Genomic DNA, 24,380 nt, shown 5'->3' on the forward strand with positions numbered 1-24,380 from the left:
TAGATTTCTCACTGTTGGCCCCATAGCAATTTATTCTGCAATGGCTGCAACTCAGCATTTGTTTGTCTGTTATTATGTTTCCTCGTATGGTTCATGTTCTTCTTCTTTTTTTGACTTCATGTAAGTAAGCAATACAATAGCAATGTGTTCTTTGCTCACAGAGTATGTGAAATGTCATTTTCATGTTACAATAAGTAATGACTACAACTGATTATATGTCAAATTAATTATTCATTACTGCATTAGTGTGCTGGTCATTATACATGATGCAAGCCATGTTTCATGCTGCAGAATTTCAGTATTAGTAGAGTCTTTGACAGTTTGAGCTGTAATTTTAGGCTTACTAATAATTTTTTTGGTTCATCTTATATGTTATTTGAGCTACGATGCCTCCTCTACGTCGGAAGCGTCACGTTGAGGTTGATGAAGAGTACGAGGAATTTGAAGATGATGCCGATAATATGTCTGATGATGAAGATGCTGAAGAATTTGCTGAAGAGGAACCAGAAAGTCAAAGGGATGAGGAAATGCTTGATGATGATGCTTTTTTGGACTGTTTAAAAAGCATGTATGTGCCCCCAATTCTTTTATTCTAATGAGTTCTGCATTATTCTATATGAGTATTGAATTCCTGATTCTGTTGTCTCTATAATATATAATATTGTTGTACCTACTCGTAAGGTGCTTTATATTTTGGTTTCATACCATGTGTCGCATATAAGCACACAATCCTTGTGCCATTTGTTCCAAGTGTATTCAATTTCATTGTCTTCCAAGCTCTTTATTCTTCAGCGTTAAATTTGTAATGGATATGATATCCATTTTGGACACTGATTATTTCTTTTAGTATGTACTGAAATCAAATATTTAAGCCTTTTATAATATATTTGGTATAATTATGATACCAAAGTTGCTTGCATTTATCCAGCTAAATATCCTGTAGATACGGTTGCTAAGTTAGATTAATTTCTTTTTATTATTTGATTGGCATTTAAATGTTGTATACCCATGCTGTTGCGATAGCCCCTGTTTAGATACGGTTCAGACCATGTTTGCTTTTTTTGTTGCTGGAGTGTGAGAATGAACTGTTCAAATGGTTTTCCAAGTTTGGATGATCATGAACTTGTTCTATCTATTGTTAGTTGTTTAATTTTTTCTCTAGACAAATAGTTGATGGTACGACTGAATTGTTGATCGTACAACTGAATTATTTTAGTTCACTTTTTTATTTTTTATGTCACTAGTTCTGCAATTCACTGAGGCAAATGATGAGATCTAGAAATGGTTCTCAAGCTGGACCCTCCAATATTACAAGAAACAGAAGACGTAATAGTGGCTGTGGTGTTAGTGATGCTCGTGTTCGAAAGGTAGTCACAAGATTAAATGTGGCCTACTTTTCTGAAATTCTTGAAGCTTTGGATGGGCCGAAACGTAAAGTTATTGAGACTTACGGATTTGGGTCATTACTGTACTTTGACAAGTGTGCCATCCCTTTGGCTTTCTCTTGTTGGATTGCTGGCCAAGTTCAAGTTAGAAGTAGTGACATTGTTGTCAGGAATAAGTCAATACACATTACTGTTAGAGCTGTGCATGATATTCTTGGTATTCCTATTGGAGGATCTTCAGTTACAAAATGTGATGCAGAGAGAGGGAAGAAGGAATTTCTTGCGGTCTTTAGGTTGAGCAGACTGCCAAATTTCAAGTATTTTGGTGATAAATTGAAGAAAAAAGATATTTCTGATGATGATCTTGTCCGCAGTTTTTTGATTGTTGTCTTGGCTACATTTTTTTGTCCTAACTCCAACACTTATCTGAGCACCGAGCACCTCCTACCCTTGGTTGATATTAAGAATGCTAAGGACTGGGATTGGTCAAAGTATGTGCACTTCTGGCTCATGGAAGATATTCGTAAGTATCAGCGTAACATGATGTCATTGACTCACGATTCTATCACTCTTGGTGGCTGCTTGTACGTGCTTTGTGTGAGTGTTCCTGTCATAGTTTTTTTGGTTGATTTTTTTTGTTTCTTCATCCTGCTTGTACTTTATGCGATCTATTGTTGTTGATTGAATTAGGTTCTTTATCTGGACCACTTGGTTTTTGGCCCCCAAGATCTGTTGCCAGCTATGCTACCTCGGATATTTGTTTGGAAGCAAGGCATGATTAAAGAATTTTCTGAGTTGGACTGTGTTCGCGGCCATACTTTTGGCAAACGTCCTGTAAGTATTGTTTGTTTTTGTAATTCTTATTTTCTGAAATTTGTTTGTCGTGTTCTTATTTGTTATTTATTTATGTGCAGATTTTGCCTTTCAAATCTACTTGTTATGCTCGCCGCCCTGAAGTTAGAACTCCTTCTCCTATTTGTGATGCCAGCGTTATGAACTTCAAGAATGAGCTACTGCAAAGAGTTCTAGGAACCTTCTCTCCACAGGTATTGTTATTTTTCCGTGTCTTGTTTGTTAATGGATTATATTTTTTCCTTTCAATTATTAATTGTTCCCCCATGCAGTCATTGGAAGATATCACCGATTTGTATAAGAAGCATGTTGCTGCTGCTCCAAATGAGGTGTCACCTGTGTATGCTCAAAGTATTATTGTTGATATCATTGACTACTTTTATCAGCGAGCGCAAAAAGACAAGTCCAATGACAACAGGCGGTCAACGAACAGTGCGGAAGCTACCTGTTCTACTCCTTGTTCAAATATTTTTGCTGCTGGTAATAATACAGGAGATGATAATGGCCTCCATTTTGATTACCATTATGACAATGTGGCAGGGGATTCTCCTGTGCAAACACCAGAAGACAATGGGCATCATACTGATGATCATCATGATAACGTGGTGGGCGATCGTCCTGTTGAAGCAGCAGATGTTAATGTGCAGCATTCTGATGACCATGATGATATTGTGGTTGGGGATTTTCCTGATCAAGGAGCAGATGACAATGGTGGACATTTTGATGAGCAGACTGATAATGTGGTTGGTCATTCTCTTGTGCAAGTAGCTCAACAAAATTTATCTGATGTGCATGTTTGTACACAATCAGTTGATATTGCTCATTGTATGAGTGGCGAGACAGTTATTGTACCATGTTCTGGTGGTCAGACTCAATCTGATCAAGTGTATACTGGTGACACCGTTAAAGTTGCAACAAGCTCCCCATATGTCTCAAACCAATTTAAAGTGTCCCAAGGTAAAATTGAATTGTTAGTGTATTTCTATTGGAAAATTTATCTGATTTTTGTTTTGTTCCTGTGTATTTGGTTCCATTTTAAAAGTGAGTTTGTTGTATGTATACAGGTTGTAGCAAAGGAAAGAAGAGGAATGCATGTAATTCTTCGCCCGATGCCTCTGGTGATAATGTTGCCACCCGTATTCATTCACGTCGGAATTCCCTTTCACCAAATGTTGCAATGCCAGCAGTTGGCATCACAGATAATCATGAATCTATAATCAGGAAGCAGAGGGTCAAAAGATTGGCAATACGAGGTCAGAAGTCACCATTAGGCCGGTGTAGCGAAAATGGTCTCTCATGTCATATTTCAATATAATGTTTTGGCGATTGATGTCACACACAACACTTGGACTAATATATATGTTAAGATAATCATTATCAGGCTTATAGGTCCAAGGGATGAAAAGATACAAAACCCCAAAAAAATCAGGTCGAAAGGACCAAGTCTGTTCGTGTTCCTTTTTTGTTTTGTAAATATAATCTGTAGATTACATTTCTGCATGTATTCCCATCTTCTGCAAAAGCTTTTGATTTGTTTGTTCACTAGATTCAGTCTACACTTGTTGGGGGTTTTTTGATCTACTTTACTGTTGTTTCATCTTTCCTGACACGTTAACTTTTTATTATTTGCAGCAGTAGACTGATCACTTCAGGAAGGAAAAGTCAGGTAAAGAATTTGCTCTTTTTTTAGTATGCTTATCGGTAGTTTAGTGTAATATCTATTTGTGTTGCTTGTTCAGTGTAGTGTAACATCTGAGTTGCTTGTGTAGTTTACTGTAATATTTATTTTTGTTTATGCTGTAATTCTGTTAGTACATGTTAATATTTTGTTTGTATTAGTGTTTTGATCTGTGCGTGAGTGTTAGGTGCATTTGTATTAGTGTTTTGTTTCATGTCGGATTTCGAATCGATTTGTGGTGGAGAAGCTATGATTTCTTAGTAATTTGTTAGTAATAATTTCTCAGTTGCAGAATAAAGCAATCAACCTGATAGTAATTTGTCAATAGTATTTTCTTACTTGTAAGATGGTGGGCTGTGATTTCTTAGTAATTTGTCAGTAGTAATTTCTTACATGTAAGATAAAGCAATGTCCTGGCCACCATAAAGTAATTTCTTAGCTTTCTGGCTTGTGGCCCAGTAGCTTGTTTTTGGAGAAGCTGTGCTCTGATTGTTTTCTAATTTCTTAGTTATATGTACCATTGTTTGTATTGTGCATGTACAAATTTGAATCTTATTGTGTCCCCTTTATTTTATTTTTCATAGATGAATATACCCTGATCTGTTTACTTTTTGGGATTGCAGGAGTGGACTTGTTCAGTTCAGCAAAAGAGAAGTCACGTGAGCAAATTCCTTTTTTTTTTGCTACAAATGAACATCCTACAATTTTTACTATGCTTATCTTTATGTAATTCCTCTGTTATCCCTCCTATCTGATTCAGATTCCTTATGTTTGTTAATTTGAATACTCCATTATACATGCATAGTTAGAATTTATATGCACTATATATACTGTAATTGTATTTAGTTGGGCATTGTAATATCTTTATGTTTATGTTGTAATTTATTACCCACATATCATATTGATATTGTTTGTTATTGGTCTGAATCTTTTTTCTGTTGACCTGTAATCTGATTTTCTCTTTACTTCATTTTCTTTAGAGATGCCGCCTCGCAAGTTTCAACCCAATGCTTTTGTCCGTCATGACTTACCAATGACCCGCGACAACTTCACCAATCTTGGCATTGAAGAAGGACCTCAGACTCATCTGATTTTTGCGTGGTCTCCTTCTGGTGATCTATGCAATTTTTGGACGCTGTTTGTTCGTGCTTTGGAGAGGCTGGTTGGGCCTCGTAATGTTCAAGACTACCGCCTTGCTGTTGATCAAGATCGCAGCTTTGCATTCATCCTATGCCCTGATCATGCTGATGCTGAGAAATTGAGGGCTAGGTATGTCACTGTTGGTGACACCAAGTTTTTCTTCGAGTTAGTGAAAAGTGTTGTCAAGATGACTTTCTACGATGACACCAACCAGCACCTAAGGGCCCGCAACTGGATTGGAGATTAGTTTTAGTTGGATAGTAGTTTCATTGGTCTGTTATTTTGGTTGGAACTATCTCAGAGTTGGTGAGGAAAAGACGTGGAAACTGTTATTTCTACTATCTACTTTTGCCAAGTAACATTATGTGTAATTTCTTTTTAATTTTGAATTGAAATCAAGTCTGTTCAGATCCACTAAGTGTGGTTAATTTTGATGATGCAATATTTTTCTTTGGTCAACCATCATTTCTTTTGGTTTCTGCAAGCCTTTTTATCTGACCAGATCCACTAACAATTCATGTGGTTTGTGGTCTTTTATTTTCGAGGCAATATTTTTATGTGTTTCATTGGACACATCCATTTTACTAGTTGGTTGGTGTTTGGATATATGACCTGATCCACTGATAGTTAGTGTGATTCTTGGTCTTTTATTTGGAGGCAAAATTGTTTCATTTTTTCCTTCTTTCATGTCTGTCTTTTGTCCCGATTCCAATAGGAATAGCCCAACAGGTCCAGTAGAAATAGCCCAACAAGTCCAGTAGGAATTGGCTGCGTCTATCTCTGTTCTTATGGGCTTTTACTCAATTTTAGTTTTATGTGGGCCTTTCATTTTTTATGCGGCGGCCCATGCACCAAAAACTGATGTCATCAATTACGCAGTTCTATATATGAATTGTTTTTTACGGCTCCTGCCCTTCTCCTTTTTTGGGTCTCGCGTGCTGTTAATGCCTTGCTTTGGCCTCTTTGATTTTCGAGCCTTCTCATCTTCCTCCACGCAGTCTTTATTTACGATTCCCTGCCTGTTCCCTTTATGCTGTTGTTCTGAGTGTTCCAAGAGAACTCAAAAGGTCTGACTTCTTAAAGAGGGGAGAAGCTCTGTAGAGTGCATCAGACGACTGGAGTAGAAGGTCTGCAAAAGGTTTGTCTCTTCTCCTATGTTGTTAGTTTTTCTTTTCTTTCTGTTGGTGTTGATCTTCCCAGGAGTGACTGCACTCCTTGTGTTTTCTTTTGGGGGCCGTTGTTATTTGCTCTTCACACTTTGTATCTCATCTCCTCTTCCTCGTCTTCTTGTTGTTTCTGGATTGCCTCTCCTCTTGCTCGTGTTCTTGTTCTTTCTGGATTTCCAACTTCAATTCATCGTGTTCTTTGTGCATTTCTTTTTTATTGTTGCCCTGATTTTTTACTTTCTTCGATTGTAGGAGTGGAGTTCGTCACTTGAGGCCAAGGAGAAGTCAGGTAAAAAAAATTCTACTTTAGTTGTCATTTTTCTGTTTTCTGTTTCTAGATGTGATGTTTTAGTTTGCTTCAGACTTGTGTCACTGCTATATTTAAAGTATTAGTATATGGTTTTTATGATCTCATGGAGCACTGTAATTTCTAAATTTTTATACTATAATTTTGTTAGTAAAGTTGCTAATTGTTCCTGGTTGTTAACTCTGAAATTAAAATCTGCATTCCAATGACTACAGTCTTAAATTTTCTGACTCTGCTGTCTGCAGATATTCAGTGTTTATCTATGTTGTAGTTTCTACTTAAAATGTAATAATTAAATGTGTACAGGGTTGTATTATTGGTCTTATTTAATTTTTTAGTTGATAGTTTTGCATGTTTTCTTAGAAATTATCAAAGAGGGACGACACTGTTTCGAAATCAAAAGGGGTTTGCACGATGAGGCGCTCATACAAGGTCTGTAAACTATCCTGTTAGTTCATTACATCTTATATAATTTAGTTCTCTTTCATTTGATGACTGTACTTTCATGTTACTACTTTCAGTCAGAGCATTATTAATAATAGTTAGTATATAAGATCAAAAGGAAATTCAGTAAGTTGAATCTGCATTTCTCTGAGCAGAATGTATTGATATTGTCGGTACCCTGCAGCTGGGGTACCCACTCCTACTGTGCCAAGACTCGCGTAGTTATCCGTAACTATGCCCTAAGGAGCTGAGCAGCCAGACCCCTGGGGTCCGACTCCATCTCACCGGACCAACGGTCCCAGACCTGCTTCCCGCTCGGGGACGGGTCCGGTGTCACCACGTGTCCCAAAGGTGGAAATGCTCAGCACCAGTGGCCGTGGACCCGAACCCCTGCAGGTGGGTCCGGGACCTCCACGTGCCATCAGGACTCCCACAGATGGGTCCGGGACCTCCACGTGCCTATCCGGACCCCCGTGAGCTCTCGGCTCAGCTAACTGCTCGGGAGGGGTCCGGAGCCGCCACGTGTCACGCAGACGTTGGCGCGGGCGCAAGCCTTCCGCTGGAAGCTCCCTCACCCACCCGCATTAAGTGCGTGTGGTTGAGGCGTGCTCTGCTGCCACTGGGCACGGGGCAGCTTTTGTCTGTCCACACTGTGGATTGCCAGTTACCGAGGCGGCTCGTCAGTTACCAAGGCAAGTATTAAAGACTCAGCGCCGCGCGCATGGGAGACGAGTCATGATGACCAGCTACTGACTAGGAGCAACAGTGCACGCTGCTACAGTGGACTGTGCCAGTAGTTCGGCGCTTCATCATGACCTCGACGCGCGGCTACAGAGGCTAGACTCTACTCCGACAGGACAGCTCAAGACCATCCCTGGTCAGAAGCTACGCACGAAAGCTGACGACAAGATCTCCGGATCTGAGGCATTGAAGGCCAAAGTGTAGTTTATAATATATCGCCGGGCCCACCTGTCGGGGCCCCGCTCAGTGTACGTGCTTCCCTTGGACATATAAAAGGGAGAGCACGCCCGCTAGAACACAGGTTCAGACAGGAGATACTCTAAGACTCTCACAACACAAGCTCGGTTTCACGCCGAACAACCCTGCTCTCAAACTCTTGAGAGTTTGAGAGCACTCTAAACTGCTGTGTTCATCGCGTTTTTCCACCGAGATTGGGCTAATCCTAGCTAACCCCCGAGTACGCACCCTCAGGGTTTAGGCGGGTGCACTACGCCACCCGGCTGTGGGTTTGCACACCACGACAGATATTGTATTTTGTAGTTTATACTTTCATATTTTTCATATTATGTAGTTTATACTTACAACGCGGCTGTTTGTATTGATATTGTTCAATGAACTCTGCATTTTTGATTTATTTTCATAAATGTTATGTAAGTTTGTCATTCCAGTTTTTGATTTATGTTTTTATCCTTACCAATTGGCTCAACAGAAGTTAAAATCTTTTCGGAGGGAATTGGTCCTCTTGCCTCGTGAGAATTTCACGTATCTAGGCATTGAGGAGGGCCCCCAGACTTGCCTTGTGTTAGCTTGGTCGTTCAACAGTAAGGTGTCAGATCGACACATGCTTACTATTAGAGCTTTGGAGAGTATTGTTGGATCAAAGCAAGTCCGAGATTACCGCATTGCTGCTGACCCTTCATGCAACCATGGGTTCATTCTATGCCCTGACGAGGACGAAGCTGAGAAGCTTCGAGGGCGTTATGTCAGAGATGGAAATGAGAAGATATTCTTCGATGTTGTTTCCAACATTGGTTATCTGCCTTTTCATGAAGATGTAAACCAGCATGCAAGAGTTGTTGATCTTTGGTTATGCAAAATCTGAAGATCAGAAGCTGGCAGAAGCAAGGACTCTGCAGTTCTTTTGTTTTTGTTTTGTCATTTGAACTGCAGTACCAAACTGGTCTTGAACTATCTAAGTTATCATTTTCAAACGGATGTGTAATATTCAAGTGCTACTTTATTAATATTATTATGAAATCTGTGTTATTTTACTTTTTCAATCTAAGTTATGAGTCTTTATCTAGTTAATCAATGTTATAATGGCTTCCCTTGCTTTTTGATCAATTGTTTTGAAATCTGGAAGCCTTTTATATGACCAGATCCACTAACATTTAGTGTGGTTCGTGGTCTTTTATCTTGAGCCAAAATCATTTTGTTTCATTGACTTGATCATTTTCAGTTGGTGTTTTTGGGATCAATATTCAACAGACAATCTTTTTTGCCGCCTTTTTTTCCTCTAATGTTGAAAAAAACAATTAGTTCTGTGCTTTTTTTTCATGTTTTCAATGTCCTCGTTTGTTTTTTTAGAGGAATGTCCTCGTTTGTTGTGGCGTGAGGCATGTTATCAAGTAGATAACAGTCCAGCATGTATAAGCCCAATAGACCCGCTAGGATTAACAGCGCAATATTAGAAAGTCCAAAATTACTATAGCATCGTTACAAATACACAGAAAACAACCTAACATGTAGAAGCCCAACAGACTCATTAGGATTACAGCCCAATATTAGGAAGCCGAAATTTACTATAGCACCGGGAAACAACCTAACACGAAGAAGCCCAACAGACCCTTTAGAATTACAGCACAGCATGTATAAGCCCAATAGACCCGTTAGGATTAACAGGCCAACATTAGAAAGCCCAACAGACAAAACAGACATGTTAACGGGGCAATAGATTGGGCCAACATATGTTAACGGGCTAAAAAAACCTCAGCAGACCCGGTATTTAGACTGGGTCATTTTTAGCAGACTCGGTATTTAGACTGGGTCATTTTTTTCCAAACACTTTGATTACAACCCAATAGTCAGTTTTGGTGACTTATATATGTAAACTAAATATCAGTCACCCAACAGAAAAAACAAATTATTGGATGACTTACATATAAGCATAAAGTAAATCACCTGTTGGGGAGCCCGAAATTTGTTTAGTCTGCGGCATAGATTGCGAAAGCTGATCGAGTAAGTACACACTGAGGCCCCGTTTGGTAGGGCTTCGGCTCTTCCAAAAACAGCTCCGGCTCTGGCTCCTCAGATGGAGCGGCTTTTCTGGTGGAGTTGGAGCCGTTTTAGAAAATGTTTGACAAAACAGCTTCACTTGTTAGATTGATGTGTAAGCCGCGTGAAGCCACGATTTCATGGCTTAATCTTGCCTGTGTAAGCCGCCGACGGCTTCAGAACCGGCTTCACACGTGAAGTCGGTCCTGAAACAAACGTTTGGGAGGGCTTCACTGGCGGCTTCACGTGAAGCCCTCCCAAACGGGACCTGAGAAGAAACAAGATCGATGCATGCGCCAATGATGTCTTGTTCTTGTTCTACAAAGAACAAGTACACAATGACAAGAAACAAAAGTACTGGAACAGTCTAAGCCAACAGCAATATCTAGGACTGCTCTGTTTTCTGAAACAGAAAACAAAACCCACTGTCAATGAGCTCTTGATTGACATGGACCCCTTGACCCCTAACATGTAGTAGTTAATGCTACATTATCAGGCCTACAGGCTACCAACATGTACAGTGTCACCAATTGCACCCCCCAACCTAGAGAAAGATCTACCGATGTAGTATCATCCAAGCAGTTACAGTTGATAGTAGTTCACAAGCAGCTACCACTGCATCACAATCTGTTGCCAGCGGTTAGATGGATAGGCTGAGCGACAGGGAACTGAAGGAGGCATTCAGGTTCAGTGAACTGCATACATCTGTTTCAAGACATGTAGGTACGGTCGACAGCAGCGCGATTGATTGAATCCGTATGCCACCAACAGCGACGCCGTGCCGTGCCTTGGATGTTCGACAACGTCAATCGTGAGGTGGAGTGATGGAGAGGGAAAGGAAAGATAACATATTCCTTGAGTATTGTTTCACCCAGACTTTTCTTTCAGAGCTAGCTGCAAGTAGCCGAAAATGGTTGATTATTCAGTACAAGCCCCATAGATCACTATCCTCTCTAGATTAGCATCCTATAAAACGAATCTAGTGATGACTAATCGCTTAGTTAGCTGCTTAGTTTAGTTTCTTCCGTACGAGCTTAGCTCGTGGAATGAATATCATCAGTATATTACCATTGTCATTGTTGTGCATATTCTGTAGAGGTCCTGATGATAGATGCCCTTGTCACTTTACTTGTCTTCTCCGTTTTGTTTTCATCGCAGCGGTGCGTATTCTTTTGGAGGAGAGGAGCCGGCCAAGCTTGCTGCAGTGATCATTTCTGAAAGAGGAAACATACTGTGCGTGCGTGCTTAGCTTACTTGTTCTTTCAATCCGTGGCAGGCAGATTTTTGGTCAGAACTTGTGGGGAACTGAAAAATATTAATTTGCTGACGATAAGGACCACTCGTTCTTGCCGCGGAGGCTCGAGGCCGGCGGCAATCTTGTGCTTGTTTTTCCAGGAGATAGCTTATTAGTTAACGTAACTGTGATTGAACAGTACGGTGGCATCTGTTCTGCAGACATCACCAAGGCGAGGCCTCCCTGCTGTTGGATTCGTTTAGATCTGAAGAAAATTCAGAAGTCGCTTTTGTCCAGTTGGTATACTGCCTGCGTATACGTCTGAAGATTTTCAGATGGTGCACCTTTGATTTGATACACTGTATTCCAGTATATTTGGAAGCATGGACTGTTTCATCCAGGATTTCGCCAGTGAATTGAACTTTGATGGAGACGAAAGATGACAAAATGCATCAGAGTTGTAGAATGCGTATGAGCACTGTTTGACAGCAAGGCCTCAAGCTAGATAACAGAGAGCGTATTTAGTATTGGCGATGTGCAACGACATTCAGAAGCTATGAAGATGCCTGCAGGCTGCCGAGAGGTAAAAAAAAAGAGAGAGAGTAAGTCATGTGGTAAATCATGGTAATTTAGGCTATCCACAACGGCAAAAGTAAATTTGCTCCTCCTCGTTTTCCGCGCCCCTTCACATATATCTATAGTGCGTCTACAGTGCCAAACAGTACATTTGATCCTTCATTTGGTTTCTTCACTGTGGACGGTCTTACACCACTACTAAAGCAAGCTATAGGCAATCTGCTATGGTCATGTGGCAAATCATTGGCGCCTCGATTCATCATATATAAATGAACCGCGTCCTGAATCTTCGCCGCTCGATCGATGGCACGTCAACACCTAATCCCGGCGCTCATTATTGCCTTGGCGGTAGCAAGGAAAGTTTAAGGCAGCCTAACACAGTAGCTGCTCCGTAAGCCTGACGAATACCTGACAGTCGCATCTTCAGGAAGTAGACCTGACGGCACGAGCTTAGCTGTTCTGGTGCTGGTGGCGGGTGCGAGTGTGGTGTGAGAGAAAAATAATATTAACTGATGGGTGATGGAGACTGGTGTTGGAACTATGTGAAAGAAAAATATTGTTGGCTGGTTGGAGGAACCAAACAGCGAACAGAGTGTTTTTCTTCAGATTTGGGGCTCTATTTAGTTGCCTTTAAAATTCCAAAATCTTATAAGATTTCTCATTATATCAAATCTTTTAACGCATGCATGAAGTATTAAATGTAACTAAATAAAATAACTAATTATACAGTTTATCTATAATTTGCTAGACGAATCTTTTGAGCCTAATTAACTCATGACGGAGTAATAATTACCAAATACTCCATCTATCCCATAATATAAGCATTTTTAGGTTTAGCCAAAGTCAAACTTGTTCAACTTTGACCATCATACGACTGCGAGCTTAAGTGGCTATAAAGTCAAGGATGCCTGCTAAGGCTCTCCGCACTCTCATACTCCAAATTCACTCTCTAAACAGAATATTCCGTCCTGGTCATCAAGATTCTCAACTCTATATTCAGTTTCTCCGCACCCATCTATTCTCTATATCTCATCTCTATACCAACTACCACATGTGGGACCCACACCTCAGAATTTTTTTCCTTTTTTCTCCCCCTTCCTCCCTTCTCCTCTTCCACGCCGCGCCTCCTCTCTCCCTCTCCCCTCGGCACCCTCCCTCCGGCGGGGACGCGGCGGAGGCACGGGCGGGGGCGTGGCCATGGCGCCGCTCATCCCTCGCGGGTGGAGGCACGGCGAGGCGCGGCCGCGGCCCCTGCTCGGCGGGCTGGACGGACGGACGCAGCGGGGAGAGGCGCTACACAGGAGCTCCGGCGAGCAGGCGAGGGTGGCCCTCCCCATGTCGGCGAGACTGGCGCCCTCTCCTCCTCCCTCTCCCGCGGGACGGCGAGGCGCGCGCAGAGCGGCGGCATGCCCGCGGGGTGGCGGGCGTGCGAGGTGCGGCGGCGTACCCGCGGGGCGGTGGCGGCGGCAACAGCAACAGCTTCGGAGCGGCGGTGTGCGGGCTGCTAGCGCGGGGCTCAGAGGTGGGCGGAGACGGGCGGGGCGGAGGCCATGGCGCCGGGCGAGGAGCTCGGTTGCCGCCATCGCGGCCGCGACAATGGCGAAGCCGATGCTCGCGCCGAGGAGCTCGACGGCCACGCTCGAGCTGTGGCTCAAGCTCGCCTCGCCGCGGCCTTGCTGCTGCTCGCCACGCCGGCCCTCCTCTGCTCGCCCGGCGGCGGCTGCAGACGGGCGTGCGCGCGTGCGGGCCGGCAACAGCTGCGAGCGGTCTGTGCGAGCCGGCGGGGCTGGCGGCCGGCGCCCCTCGTCCCCCCTCTTGCATCCCGCGCCCCTCCTTCCTCCCCCTTCCTCGCCGGCGGGGAGGGCGGCGTGGTGCGCGCAGGAGGGCCTCCAACGGGCCTCCTCTTGTCTCTCTCGCCGCCGGCGGGCTGGACGGCGCGGGCGCGCGGATGCCCCTCCCTCGGCGGCCATGGCGCCGTGCCAAGCTCGCCTGTCTCCCTCTCTCCGGCGGCGCTCGCCCCCCTCCCTTCCTCTCCGGCTGTGCACGAGCTCTGGCGCCGCGAGGGCTCGAGCTCGGTGGCGGCGGCCAAGGCCAGCGAGGGCTGGAGCTCCGCGCGGCCAAAGCGGCGGGACTACGGCCTGCGCGGCGGGGGGCAGCACTTTGCACGGTGGCGGAGGCCCCTTCCCCTTCCCCTGCTCCCGCGGCGGGGCGGGCGGAGCGGAGGAGGGCGTGGATGCGGCGCTGCGCGGAGCATGACGGCGGCGCTGCGCGTCGCGGAGGAGGGCGGGGTGGGGCGCTGCACCGAGCATGGCGGCGGCCACGGCACGGCGGGGCGGACGCGCCGCGACGAGGCTGCCGCGGGCGGGCGGACGCGACAAGGAAGGGGCAAGTGCGGCGGCCCGCATTCGACCCGCCCTGCATGCGCGGTGGCCGCCGGAGGTGGAGGACCCCACGGCGAGGCCCCCTCCTCCCTTGCGCCAGCGCATTCTCCTCCTCGCGGCGGCGGACGCCTCTCCCCCCTCCCCCTCTCTCTCGGCGTGAGGCCGTTGGACGGTGCGGGACCCGTGCCATGGTGGCGGCGTAGCGCGCGGCCACTATCTGCGCTCGATTTGTAGAATGGAGGGCCATCCGGAATCGTTGCGTGCTCGATACAGAGCCCCGCTGCGGCGGTTTGGTCCGGTATCGGATACAGAGCCCCGCTGCGGGCAGCCTAATCCTACGACTGCGAGTGAGAAGCGGCCCCACCGCTGAGATCAGTCAGGTTCCGCAGAAAGCCGCTTTCTGCGCGCGGGCACTGCTGGTCGCCGGTGAACATCGACGTGAACCGGGTGCCTGTTTCGGGAAAGCATTCTCATCCCCTTCCCTGACGTCGTCGGAGAAGATTGGGCGCCGGCCGCTCCTCCCCGCGTCGCCGGTCAGCCGGACGACAGGTATCACTGTCAGTACTCAGTATCATCAGCACTGCAAAGAAGCAGACACCGGAAGCAAAGCCGGTGCTGCCAGATTCTGCAGCTATTCACCTACTCAAGTGTCCGACATATCTGGAGCAGCGTCGTGTCATCCACAAGTTGCAATCCAAACAATAGGAGGGACCGTCCAAAGTAATGGCATCAACTGCCGTCGAAGCAAGAGCCTTTTTAAAAAAAAAAAAGAGAGGAAAATTCAATTCACGTCAACCCGTCATTGACTCATGGGCCTCCAGCATCTCCTAGGAGCTGATCTGGCCCATATAATAACCGGGCCGAATGTCCGATTGCGGACACAACTTATCAGTTACTTGGGCCGGCATACATATGGTTAGCCCAGTTTGTGATCAGTTTGTACGACTTATTTTGGCACGATCAGTTACAGCCCAATGCGCACAGGACAGCTTCGGGCTGTGGGTTTTCCTTTTCCGAGAGCACTTCTGTGCTGTTGTGCACTGCACATAACCGCGCGTCCATTCCCCTCAAAAAAATGCGCGTCCATCAGCATTCCAACTAAACATTTTGCTTATTTTTTATCTTAATTATCTCAACTGTTCTTCTCAACATTACCGTACCATAAGTAAATAAAAATAAAAATAAACTAAATAGTAGATATCAAGAAGACAGCGTGCGGTTAGGAGCAGTCTAGCAGTATCATCCATCTATACTCTAGAGTAAGATTAGAGTGGTTATTTTGAAACCAACAAGCATTCATGCTTCTCCTATCTGTAGGCCATAGCTACATGTATTGTTACTTTAAATGGTTTATGTTCTCTTTTATTACTACAAAAATCCGCCAACTCCTCGTAAATAGCTATGTAATTCCCTAAGTTTACAAAGTTCAAACTATAATTCAACTGAAACACATGGAAAGGCAACGTGAAGCACTTCTATGTACAATGTTGTCCTCTACTTTTATAACAAAGAACTTAAAATCTTATCTATGCCATACAATGATTTGTTACATATGGTGCAAAATGAAAATATTATTATTCTACCAATGGCTTACTCCAATATTCAATTCAAAATTTACGATTCAACCAAGTAATAGTTTACGCGACACCAACTAACATGTGAACGCGCCGCTGTAAAAGGGGCGCGTCCGCATGCGAATATCTAATCATTTCTTTCATTTATCAAGATGGTTTTTTCGGGTAGTGCGCTTCCACAGCGATCCTCACTTCGCAACTTGACACTTGTTGTCGTACGATATTATACTTCACGGAACATCTTTCTATAGGATATACAGATAAATAGACTGCGTATGATGTCCGACACAAAACGGCTTTGCGATGGAGGAACACATCCTCCTGAGAGGTCCAGACTACCGCTCTAGAACAATTCTTCAAGCCATGGTCCCTACGAGAGCTTGACCTTTATTGTGAATTGCAAACTATACCTAACTTGCTATGCCTTTTGATTTCACCGATCCAACTTTTTTGTTGTGCCGTTGGGTCACTTGAATTTTATAGTACGGACCCATCATAGGACACTGCACAGACACACCTCCTGTCCACACCTGAGAGCAATCAAAAGACCCAATTACTCGGGATGTGTCGGCTCTCTTTACCCAAAAGGATGCCGCAAACAGGAGCAGATGGGCCATCCTTGCTCGTTTCAGTGTTATCCTCTTCTTCCTCCAAAACATTCACAGGATAGCTATGCATGCCATCATAGGGCGCGGAAAGCGAGCTAGCTTAGGCCCAGAAATTTGTTTTGGCGTGTCTACACAGTGTAAAACAGGAATAAACGATTCGTGTGATTATTTGCAACTGACAAAACCAGAATGAGGGGTTTATTGGACACCTTTAACACACCCTCGAGCTCGTCTTCCTCCAAAACGTTCGTTCACACGGATCACGGACACTAGACGCATTACAGCAGATCGAGATCGAGATCCAAACATGGACAAGAAAAAAAAAAGGAGCACGACTCCATGACACGCAGGGAGAGCTTCTTGCAATCTCATCTATCGCGTCAGAGGTGAGAAGAGCGTTGATGATTCTGCAAGAACAGTACACGTCAGCGTTAATTTTTACCTTGCTGCTCGTCGCCCCTGAAGATCGATAGCTCAGCCCTCACGTCGATCTGGATGCCGCCGCCGCCGCTGTTGAGCGCGGCCGCGAGCTCCTCGCTCTCCCGGTACCTCTGCAGGTACCTGCGCATGGCGTTGGCGTAGTGATCGAGGCCGAGGCTTCTCATGGCATGGCAGATGTCGTCGCCGTTGATCGTCTTCCGCCTCTCCCGGCGGCACCGCTCGGAGGCCTCGCCGGTGACGAAGCCGATGAACTCCGTGGCGCACTCCTGGATGGTCTCCTTGGCGTGCTTTGATATCTTAGCCTGCGGCGGGAGGACATCCTTCATGATCCGCCCGACGTTGGCGATCGGCAGGAGGTTGTCGTGCCCAGCCCTACTGTTGTCATCCCTTGAAAGGTTTTGGGGTTGGGGTTGTCCCTGTTGGGCGAAGCCGGTGAAATCGAAATTCTCGCTCATCTTGATATGGTAAGGTGTGAATATGATCTACTTTGCGATATGCTATATAGCTTCGCTCTTGTATTGGATACAAACCGTCTTCTCAATACTCTCGCCGATTTTGAAGAGAGGGATAGTAGTCCTATTTATGCACATAGATGTGCAGAGGGTTTTCGCCTTACTCATTGAACTTTCTCGATCCTCTCAAAAAGCATATAATGCTATATCGAGGTGTAGAGTAACTGGAGTTGTCTGCCGCACCACGCGTGTTGATGATTCGGTAACTCAAAAGCAAAATGTATGGCTCTGCATTTTATTCGTCTCTCCATTGTTAAATATTCAACTTGCTGGGAAAATATCAGCTTTATCATTTTACCCGACAACCCTTCCGTAGATACAAATTATTATTATTTTGTTGAAAAGAGATGGATTTGGTAGTTGATGGACAAAGGGCTTCTGATGGTATGTTGTAACTTTGATTGAAACTTCACAAGGTACGGTGTTGGTCATCATATACCTAGTACATCAGTCCTAGATAGGTTTTCATCGATATACAATCGCATGTACATTCAGGTTTCAGATAGTACTACAGATAGACACCCAAGACATCCGGCCGTGAGACGAAATACGTGAAAGCTGATGCTAGGGGTTGCCAACTTTATGCGAGAGCGAGGAGGACACCACACCCCAGTAGGAGGAGGAGGCCGGAAGAATAACCTTTTGGGCGGCTGCTGCTAGTTGCAAATAGCCTAGGGCGACCATGCAGCTGGCGCGGCCATCCAATCCAATGGGTGGCCCTTCTTTTGCACGGGGCCGGTGCTGACTGGTGGGGCGGCCCTCGCATGGCGACGATGATGGCGTCCAGCGCCGCGGCACGTGGCCGTGGATCCAGGCGGATCAACGTTGAGGCGAGAGCGCACACCACTGCACTGTTCTCCCGCGGAGCCACAGTACGACAAGTCGCCGTGTAGTGTAGCTAGGCCACTTGATCATACTACAAGCAAAAGGCTACGAATTTTGCAGCTTTTCTGTCTCTCTCTCTCTCACACACACACCAAAAGGAGAAGACGATGGAGCGACGCTGCAGGAGCTGGGGGTAGCCAATTAGGACCCAAAAAAAAAACAGAGTAGTAGTTCATCTTTTGATGCATCTGCTGCTGCTACCTGCTGAACTAGATGTTCCCTAGGAACCTCCCCATTGGATGGAACCATCCTTGAATACTTTAACTAAATTTTGCTACCATTTCTCTCGGAATCCAAAGGGTTAAAAAATAGCCCTATATATAGAATCTTACTATTTACCGTAGACTACTCCCTCCATTCACGTATGATAGTTTTATTTGTGATGGCTATAGTAACCAAAATGAAAAAAAAACTTATTTATCAATCCTAGCAGGGATGTCAATGGGTATCCGAAATCTGATGGGTTTTATTCCATTAGGGCATGGGTTTGAATCAACTTTTAGACTTGTGGGTTTGTTAATGGGCACAAATTAAGTCCTATCTGTTGGATTTATGGTCACGGGTTTGTTCCAACAATACCCAGACTCGTAAACCCATGGTTTTTTTAAACTCGATCCAACCCAATGCAATTGTTAATTTATTTATGATTTTTTAATAAATTTAACATCCCTTCTCCCTCACTTCTTATTTTGATGAACTTTCAATGTTTTGGTGGTGGGTAGGGGTGTTGTTGCTTTGCAGTTATAGTGTTTGTATATGCATATAATGGATTGGTAGCTTTGTGTTGGTGTTATGATCATTGAATATAAAACTTGATATTTATATTTTTATGTTTTCTACTAATTTTTAGCGAACACAATAGACTTCTTGTTCATCATGTACTTCGGTATGCTATAAATTTGATGCTTATTATATTAAACTTATTTATTATGATAAAACTAGTATAATAAACTGTAAACCCACGGGCCACCCGTGGGTACCCGCTAACCCGATGGGTACGGGTTTGGGTACAAATTTAAACCCGTGGTGGGTAGTGGGTTTTCTAACGGGTTTGTATTGTATTCGCGGGCACGAATTTGGGCAAGCAAAACCCAGCGGGTTTAGACCCGTTGCCATCCCTAATCCTATGTATCCCGTCATTATTTACCTAGTGAAAAGAAGTGATATTTAATGATTAAACCTCATGAAAACAAATGATCTTTAGTGCCCCTCCTACATGCAACCAGTTTTTATCATATTACGTCATTTTTTAGGCATAAATTTACTCCTACACAGTTAATGTGTGTTGGGCTCAAGAGGCAATAGGTGGGTGTGCTAAAAAAAGACTATCAATCTTGAAATTTTCAGATTTTGAAATAAGACTATCATCTGTGAATTGAGGGAGTATTTAATAAAGTATATGTACAAAACTACTTGCAAAACCCTTGGACTATTTCACAAGATGAATCTAACGAGATATATTAATCCATGATAAGTGGATGATTGTTGTGGCATCACTGTTGCAAATCATGAATTAATTAGAGTCATTAGATTTCGTCTCGCAAAATAGCCTAGAGGTTATGGAATAGATTTTATCTGTAATCTACGTTTAATACTTCTAAATATCGAGAACCCAGAGAGCTATTTTTTATCCTTCAGAATCCAAGCAGGGCCATAGTAAGATTCCTCTTATATGCTCATGCTCCTACCTGGTGAAAGAGGCTCTCAATTTATTTCAAAAAAAAAACAGGCTCTCAAGTCTCAAAACCTTGTGTAGTTGTGTAATATATTGCTGCCAACTAGACAGATCATATGGTACTAGCTTAATTAGTTATTAAACACTTGACATTTTGTCTAAGTGATTCTGCTCCTTTTTAAAAAAAAGAAAAGAAAAGAAAAGAAAAGAAAAAAGTGGTGGTCCTGCCCCTTGTTTGGGAGCAAAAAAAAAATTCATAGCTGGGGACGGCATCAATTAATGCCTCAAAAATATTCTGACGAGGAGAGGGCCGAAAGTAGTTCGAATGGTCTACTCTATCTCTAAGTTGGTTTGACAAGTCGATCATCAGCAGCAATTATATGCGACAAGCCAATGTGTTGTCCTACTGATTAAATTAAGCAATTTACTAGTACTAGAGTCTTCCTGAATCGTGATCATTATCTTAGCAGTCACAACGTCCCATTTCACAATTATTGATTCTTTTGCACTCAAATGATTGCGCAAATAATAACCTCAAAGTTTTTTTTAAATAATTCATTATTCTCAAAAAAAATGGTGGCCTAGTACAATTTGTGGAAGGATTATATATATAGAGTAAAATATCCAATTAGTGTTGTACATACAGAAAAATAAGAGCATGTTGGTGTACTATGAAACTTGCAATATAAGGGGTACTCCATGATTTAATTCAAATAACTCCTTATTATGCCTCTTTGGATTGTAAAATTATCATAGCAATTTTTGAAGGTTATCTAACTTGGGAATTTTCCCTACAAGGGTCATTATTATTAAGTTTAGGATAAAGGAATGGAGTTGTTGAAAAATTCTGTTGAGTTATGTCTTGTTTCGTATAGGATTTTTGGAGGATTTCTAAAATAAATCCCAACCTCATAGAAAAGTTTCCTTTGCAGCTACCTCTCCCATCTGATTACCGTTTTTTTTTCTCCATTTGCTCCATCCAGAAGACCATTCTTGCCGTTCTCCTATGCTCAGGGGCGGATCTACAGGGGGGGCTGAGGGGGCTCGAGCCCCCCTACCCCCTACGGAGCAGTGGATCCCCCCCTGAGCCCCCCCTTGATTTTTCTCGCCATTGTTGCAAGGTAGGAGGAGCTGAGATGCCGTTCTGAGGTTGAAGACGACCCTCCAGCCCCCTCTACTTTAGAATCCTGGCTTCGCCCCTGCCTATGCTCTCTTTGTTGCATTGAAGTTACGTTGATATGTTATTTCAATCCTACATTTCTTCTATTCATGTGTCATTAATCCCGTTGTGTTCCAAATGGTCGGGGTCCAAACAAATTCAAAGGACCACTACCATGCATTTTTTTTGCACACAGGAACTTATCATTAACATACACTATTTTAGAGACCGTGCAGGCTCTACGTCACCCGTTATGTTTGTACAAATGACATCACCATCCTCTCGGATATATGTAATAAGTATTATTTGGCTACATCTTAGCCACTAATTCAATCCGTCTGGTTCTAGTAGAACGTTGTACAATTGTATTCAAATGATTGTTTGGAAGCAGGTGGTACGACTACGATGAAACTTGGGAAGTAGCAAGAACACTCTGCACCCTCCTAAATTCTCTTATTCATGCATGCATGTCTTGACAAATTATGTGCATTTAAAATACCACTAAGTGTATGGTATGATTAGTCCGTTCGAATATCATATCTCCAATAGATTCGACCAAAAGCATCTCGCAAATGTGAAGTGCCAAAATATGTAAGGCCTTTGAAAGGTCAACTCGTTCTTGATAGTTCAATTATTTCAACAATTGTACTTAATTATTAAGTAACATGGTCAATGAGATCAAGACGAGAAAACTAAACCGAAAGAAGCAAAACAAAATGAGGATAATTTAACTATAGAAAGTAGGAGAGACTTTCTATATTGCAAACGTCTAAACGATTCTTCTAAAAAAAAAAGGCAATTTCTATCTCGTTCATCAAGCCACTCATTTAGATTTACAGGAGTTTTGCAACTGGTTTGTGTGTTTTCGTATGATTGGAGTATGCCATTTATTATGTCAGTGGTTAATGGAACATCAATTTCTGTGTCCTATGAACATTTAATACAAGACTGCACCACCAGATGATGAGTATATACTCCATATAACTACCGCATGCATATACTCAAAATTAAAGTTTCTGGTTACTTCTTTTTACTACCTAGCATAGGATCCAAATGAGAAAAAATTAAAACTTAAAAAAATCGAGATAGATGCATCATGTATAAAAATGCTCTCAGCTTCAGTCTAAACAGAAGAATGCATGTGCAAACAATTATCTGTTCATAGAAGCATGCATACTATAGCTAGAAATTATCACCAAGACTGAGTAATATATATGCACTCTAATAATTAACATGAATGAATGAGTCTTGTATTGTAGCAAGAATCAACCATATATATACTGGTGTAGTGGTGTTTCGATATATAATGATAGATTTTTGCAAGAACCAGCGAGCACTAAGCTAGCTACTTAATCACACCGTGTTACTGACTTACTGTCTACTACTAGGTCGTCGTTGCTCATCCTAGCTAATAATAAGGTTTAGAATGAGTCTTGTTTGGAGCAAGAATCAACGAACCATTAGTAAGACTTAGAATAATAATAATCTTGATTACTAGCTAATAAGATGATTTATATATATGCCTGATATATGTGAGCTAGCTAGCAGCTAGATGGATCATCGAAATAACCTGCCGACTGAACCAATAATCAATATATATAATGACTGCACAAGAAAGAATTACGAGCCAATCAAGATCGAGCAGCAGCATCAATAACTTTTGAATCTAGAATATATCATTATTCTTACCGGCGGGCTACAAAAATCAACTGAAATTAATTAAGCTACATACGTAAAAATGTGCAGACTAGCTAGCAGCTAGAGACAGTGCAAATTAACATTGTGATCGATGCCAATGAAATCAGACCGAATCGATCGATCGATCACGTGCAGTGCAGTGCAGTAACATACACCTCCGGTATGATCCGGTAGGTCTCAGCTAGCTCCATGCATCTTCACCCACATCATATAAGTATATACTAGCTAAGCTAGCTAGCCTGTTCCTCCCTTGTGGTATATATTCCCATCGATCTAAATACGCACGCTGCTGCCTACCTCAACATCACATCGATCAGTATGTAGCAGCCATTCATCTCGATCGATAATCCCCACCTTGTTCATCAACAATAATAATACTCTAGCTGCTAGCTAGCTACTGCTGCTGCGACACTACCATTAATAATTAATTAATGAGGAATAATATAATTAAGCTGGTCGTTGCTATATGGAGTGGTATGAGCTTGATTGGGGCTTGGATACGCCATGCTGGACGCCTCACCTCTCCACCAAAAATGAGTAGAAAGAAATCGATGACAAGAAAGAGCAGCAGCTAGCAAGCTAATTAAGAGATGGAGGATGGATTAAAACTTAAAAGGGCCTGGAGGCGGAGCTGTTGTTATTATCGCTCCTGTCCACGGCGGCGCCGAACATGAAATGACCGGTGCTGGGTCCTGCCGCCCCGGCGTCGGGGCCGGCCGAGGTGGAGCCCCCGCCCCCGCGGGAGGAGGCGGCGGCGGCGGCGCGGTCGCCCTCGAGCTCGCGGTACTTGTGGAGGTGCCTGCGCATGGGGTCGACGTAGTCGTCGAAGCCGAGGGCGCCGAAGGCCCAGCAGACGTCGTCGCCGTTGACGGTCTTGCGCTTCTCCTTGTGGCACTTGTCGGAGGCCTCCCCGGTGACGAAGCTGATGAACTCGGAGACGCACTCCTGCATGGTCTCCTTGGCCTCCTTGGAGATCTTGGCGTTGGGCGGCAGGATCTGCTTCATGATGCGGCCGACGTTGGCGATGGGCAGCAGCCGGTCCTGCTCCTTGATCTCCGCCTCCGCCCCCGCCCCCGGCGGCTGCTGGCCGTGGTGGTCGGCCGCCATATGGATGCCGCCGCCGTGCGCGCGCTCGCTGGCTGGCTTTATTCCCGGCCAGGCGCGGCGCTCTCTCTCTCTCTCTCTCTCTCGTGCTCGCGTGTTCTTGCTGCTGGCTGTCGCTGTCGCTATAGGCCGCTCAGCTGCTCGCTCCCGGCGGGCTGGCTGCTGGCCCCCCTCTACATACTACTAGTCTCGGCCGCTCGCCCGGTGTGGTGAGTGGTGACGATGGATCGATCGGTCGGTCGGTCGGTCTCTCTGCTGCCTCGCTCTGGTGTTTTATACGGTGGCTCTCTTGTTTTATATATTGGCGTAGAGACAGTTGGACCAGTAGGCGGGCGGCTCGCTTGTGCTTGTGGCCTGGTTGTGCCCACACCCCCACACCCCACCAGGGCCATGTCGCGCGCGCCAGCCTATCGCCCGGGTCGTTGAATTGTCTCCGCGTGCCTGGCTGCTGGGCTAGCTGCCTAGTACTACCACCAGATCGAGCGGCTTGACCGTCCGTACCCGCGGCGGTGCAGTGCCCGCCGGCGGCCGACTGGAGAGAGAGAG

General features: G+C 44.3%; 1 protein-coding gene across 1 annotated transcript; it reads right to left on the minus strand.

Annotated features, from left to right (window-relative positions):
* Nucleotides 1-16,542: 16,542 nt before the first annotated feature.
* On the minus strand, nt 16,543-24,093 carry LOC120709183 (nuclear transcription factor Y subunit B-2-like). Its single transcript, XM_039994728.1, has 4 exons — nt 23,513-24,093; nt 22,765-22,779; nt 20,892-20,934; nt 16,543-17,173 (listed from the first exon to the last, which is right to left on the minus strand). Exons 1-4 carry the CDS (start codon nt 23,835-23,837, stop codon nt 16,792-16,794), a joined length of 765 nt encoding a protein of 254 aa, XP_039850662.1. The 5' UTR covers nt 23,838-24,093; the 3' UTR covers nt 16,543-16,791.
* Between the last annotated feature and the right edge of the window lie 287 nt (nt 24,094-24,380).

The sequence above is a fragment of the Panicum virgatum genome, chromosome 5K, assembly GCF_016808335.1.
Source record: "Panicum virgatum strain AP13 chromosome 5K, P.virgatum_v5, whole genome shotgun sequence".
Lineage (NCBI taxonomy): Eukaryota > Viridiplantae > Streptophyta > Magnoliopsida > Poales > Poaceae > Panicum > Panicum virgatum.

What these genes read in the sequence shown, in the direction of transcription:
- LOC120709183 (XM_039994728.1), bottom strand. Translation starts at nt 23,837, where the DNA reads ATGGCGGCCGACCACCACGGCCAGCAGCCGCCGGGGGCGGGGGCGGAG. An exon ending in TCAGCCCCCCCTGTAGATCC is followed by an intron (nt 17,174 to 20,891) that starts GCCCCTGAGCAT and finishes TGACAACAGTAG; the next exon opens with GGCTGGGCACGACAACCTCC.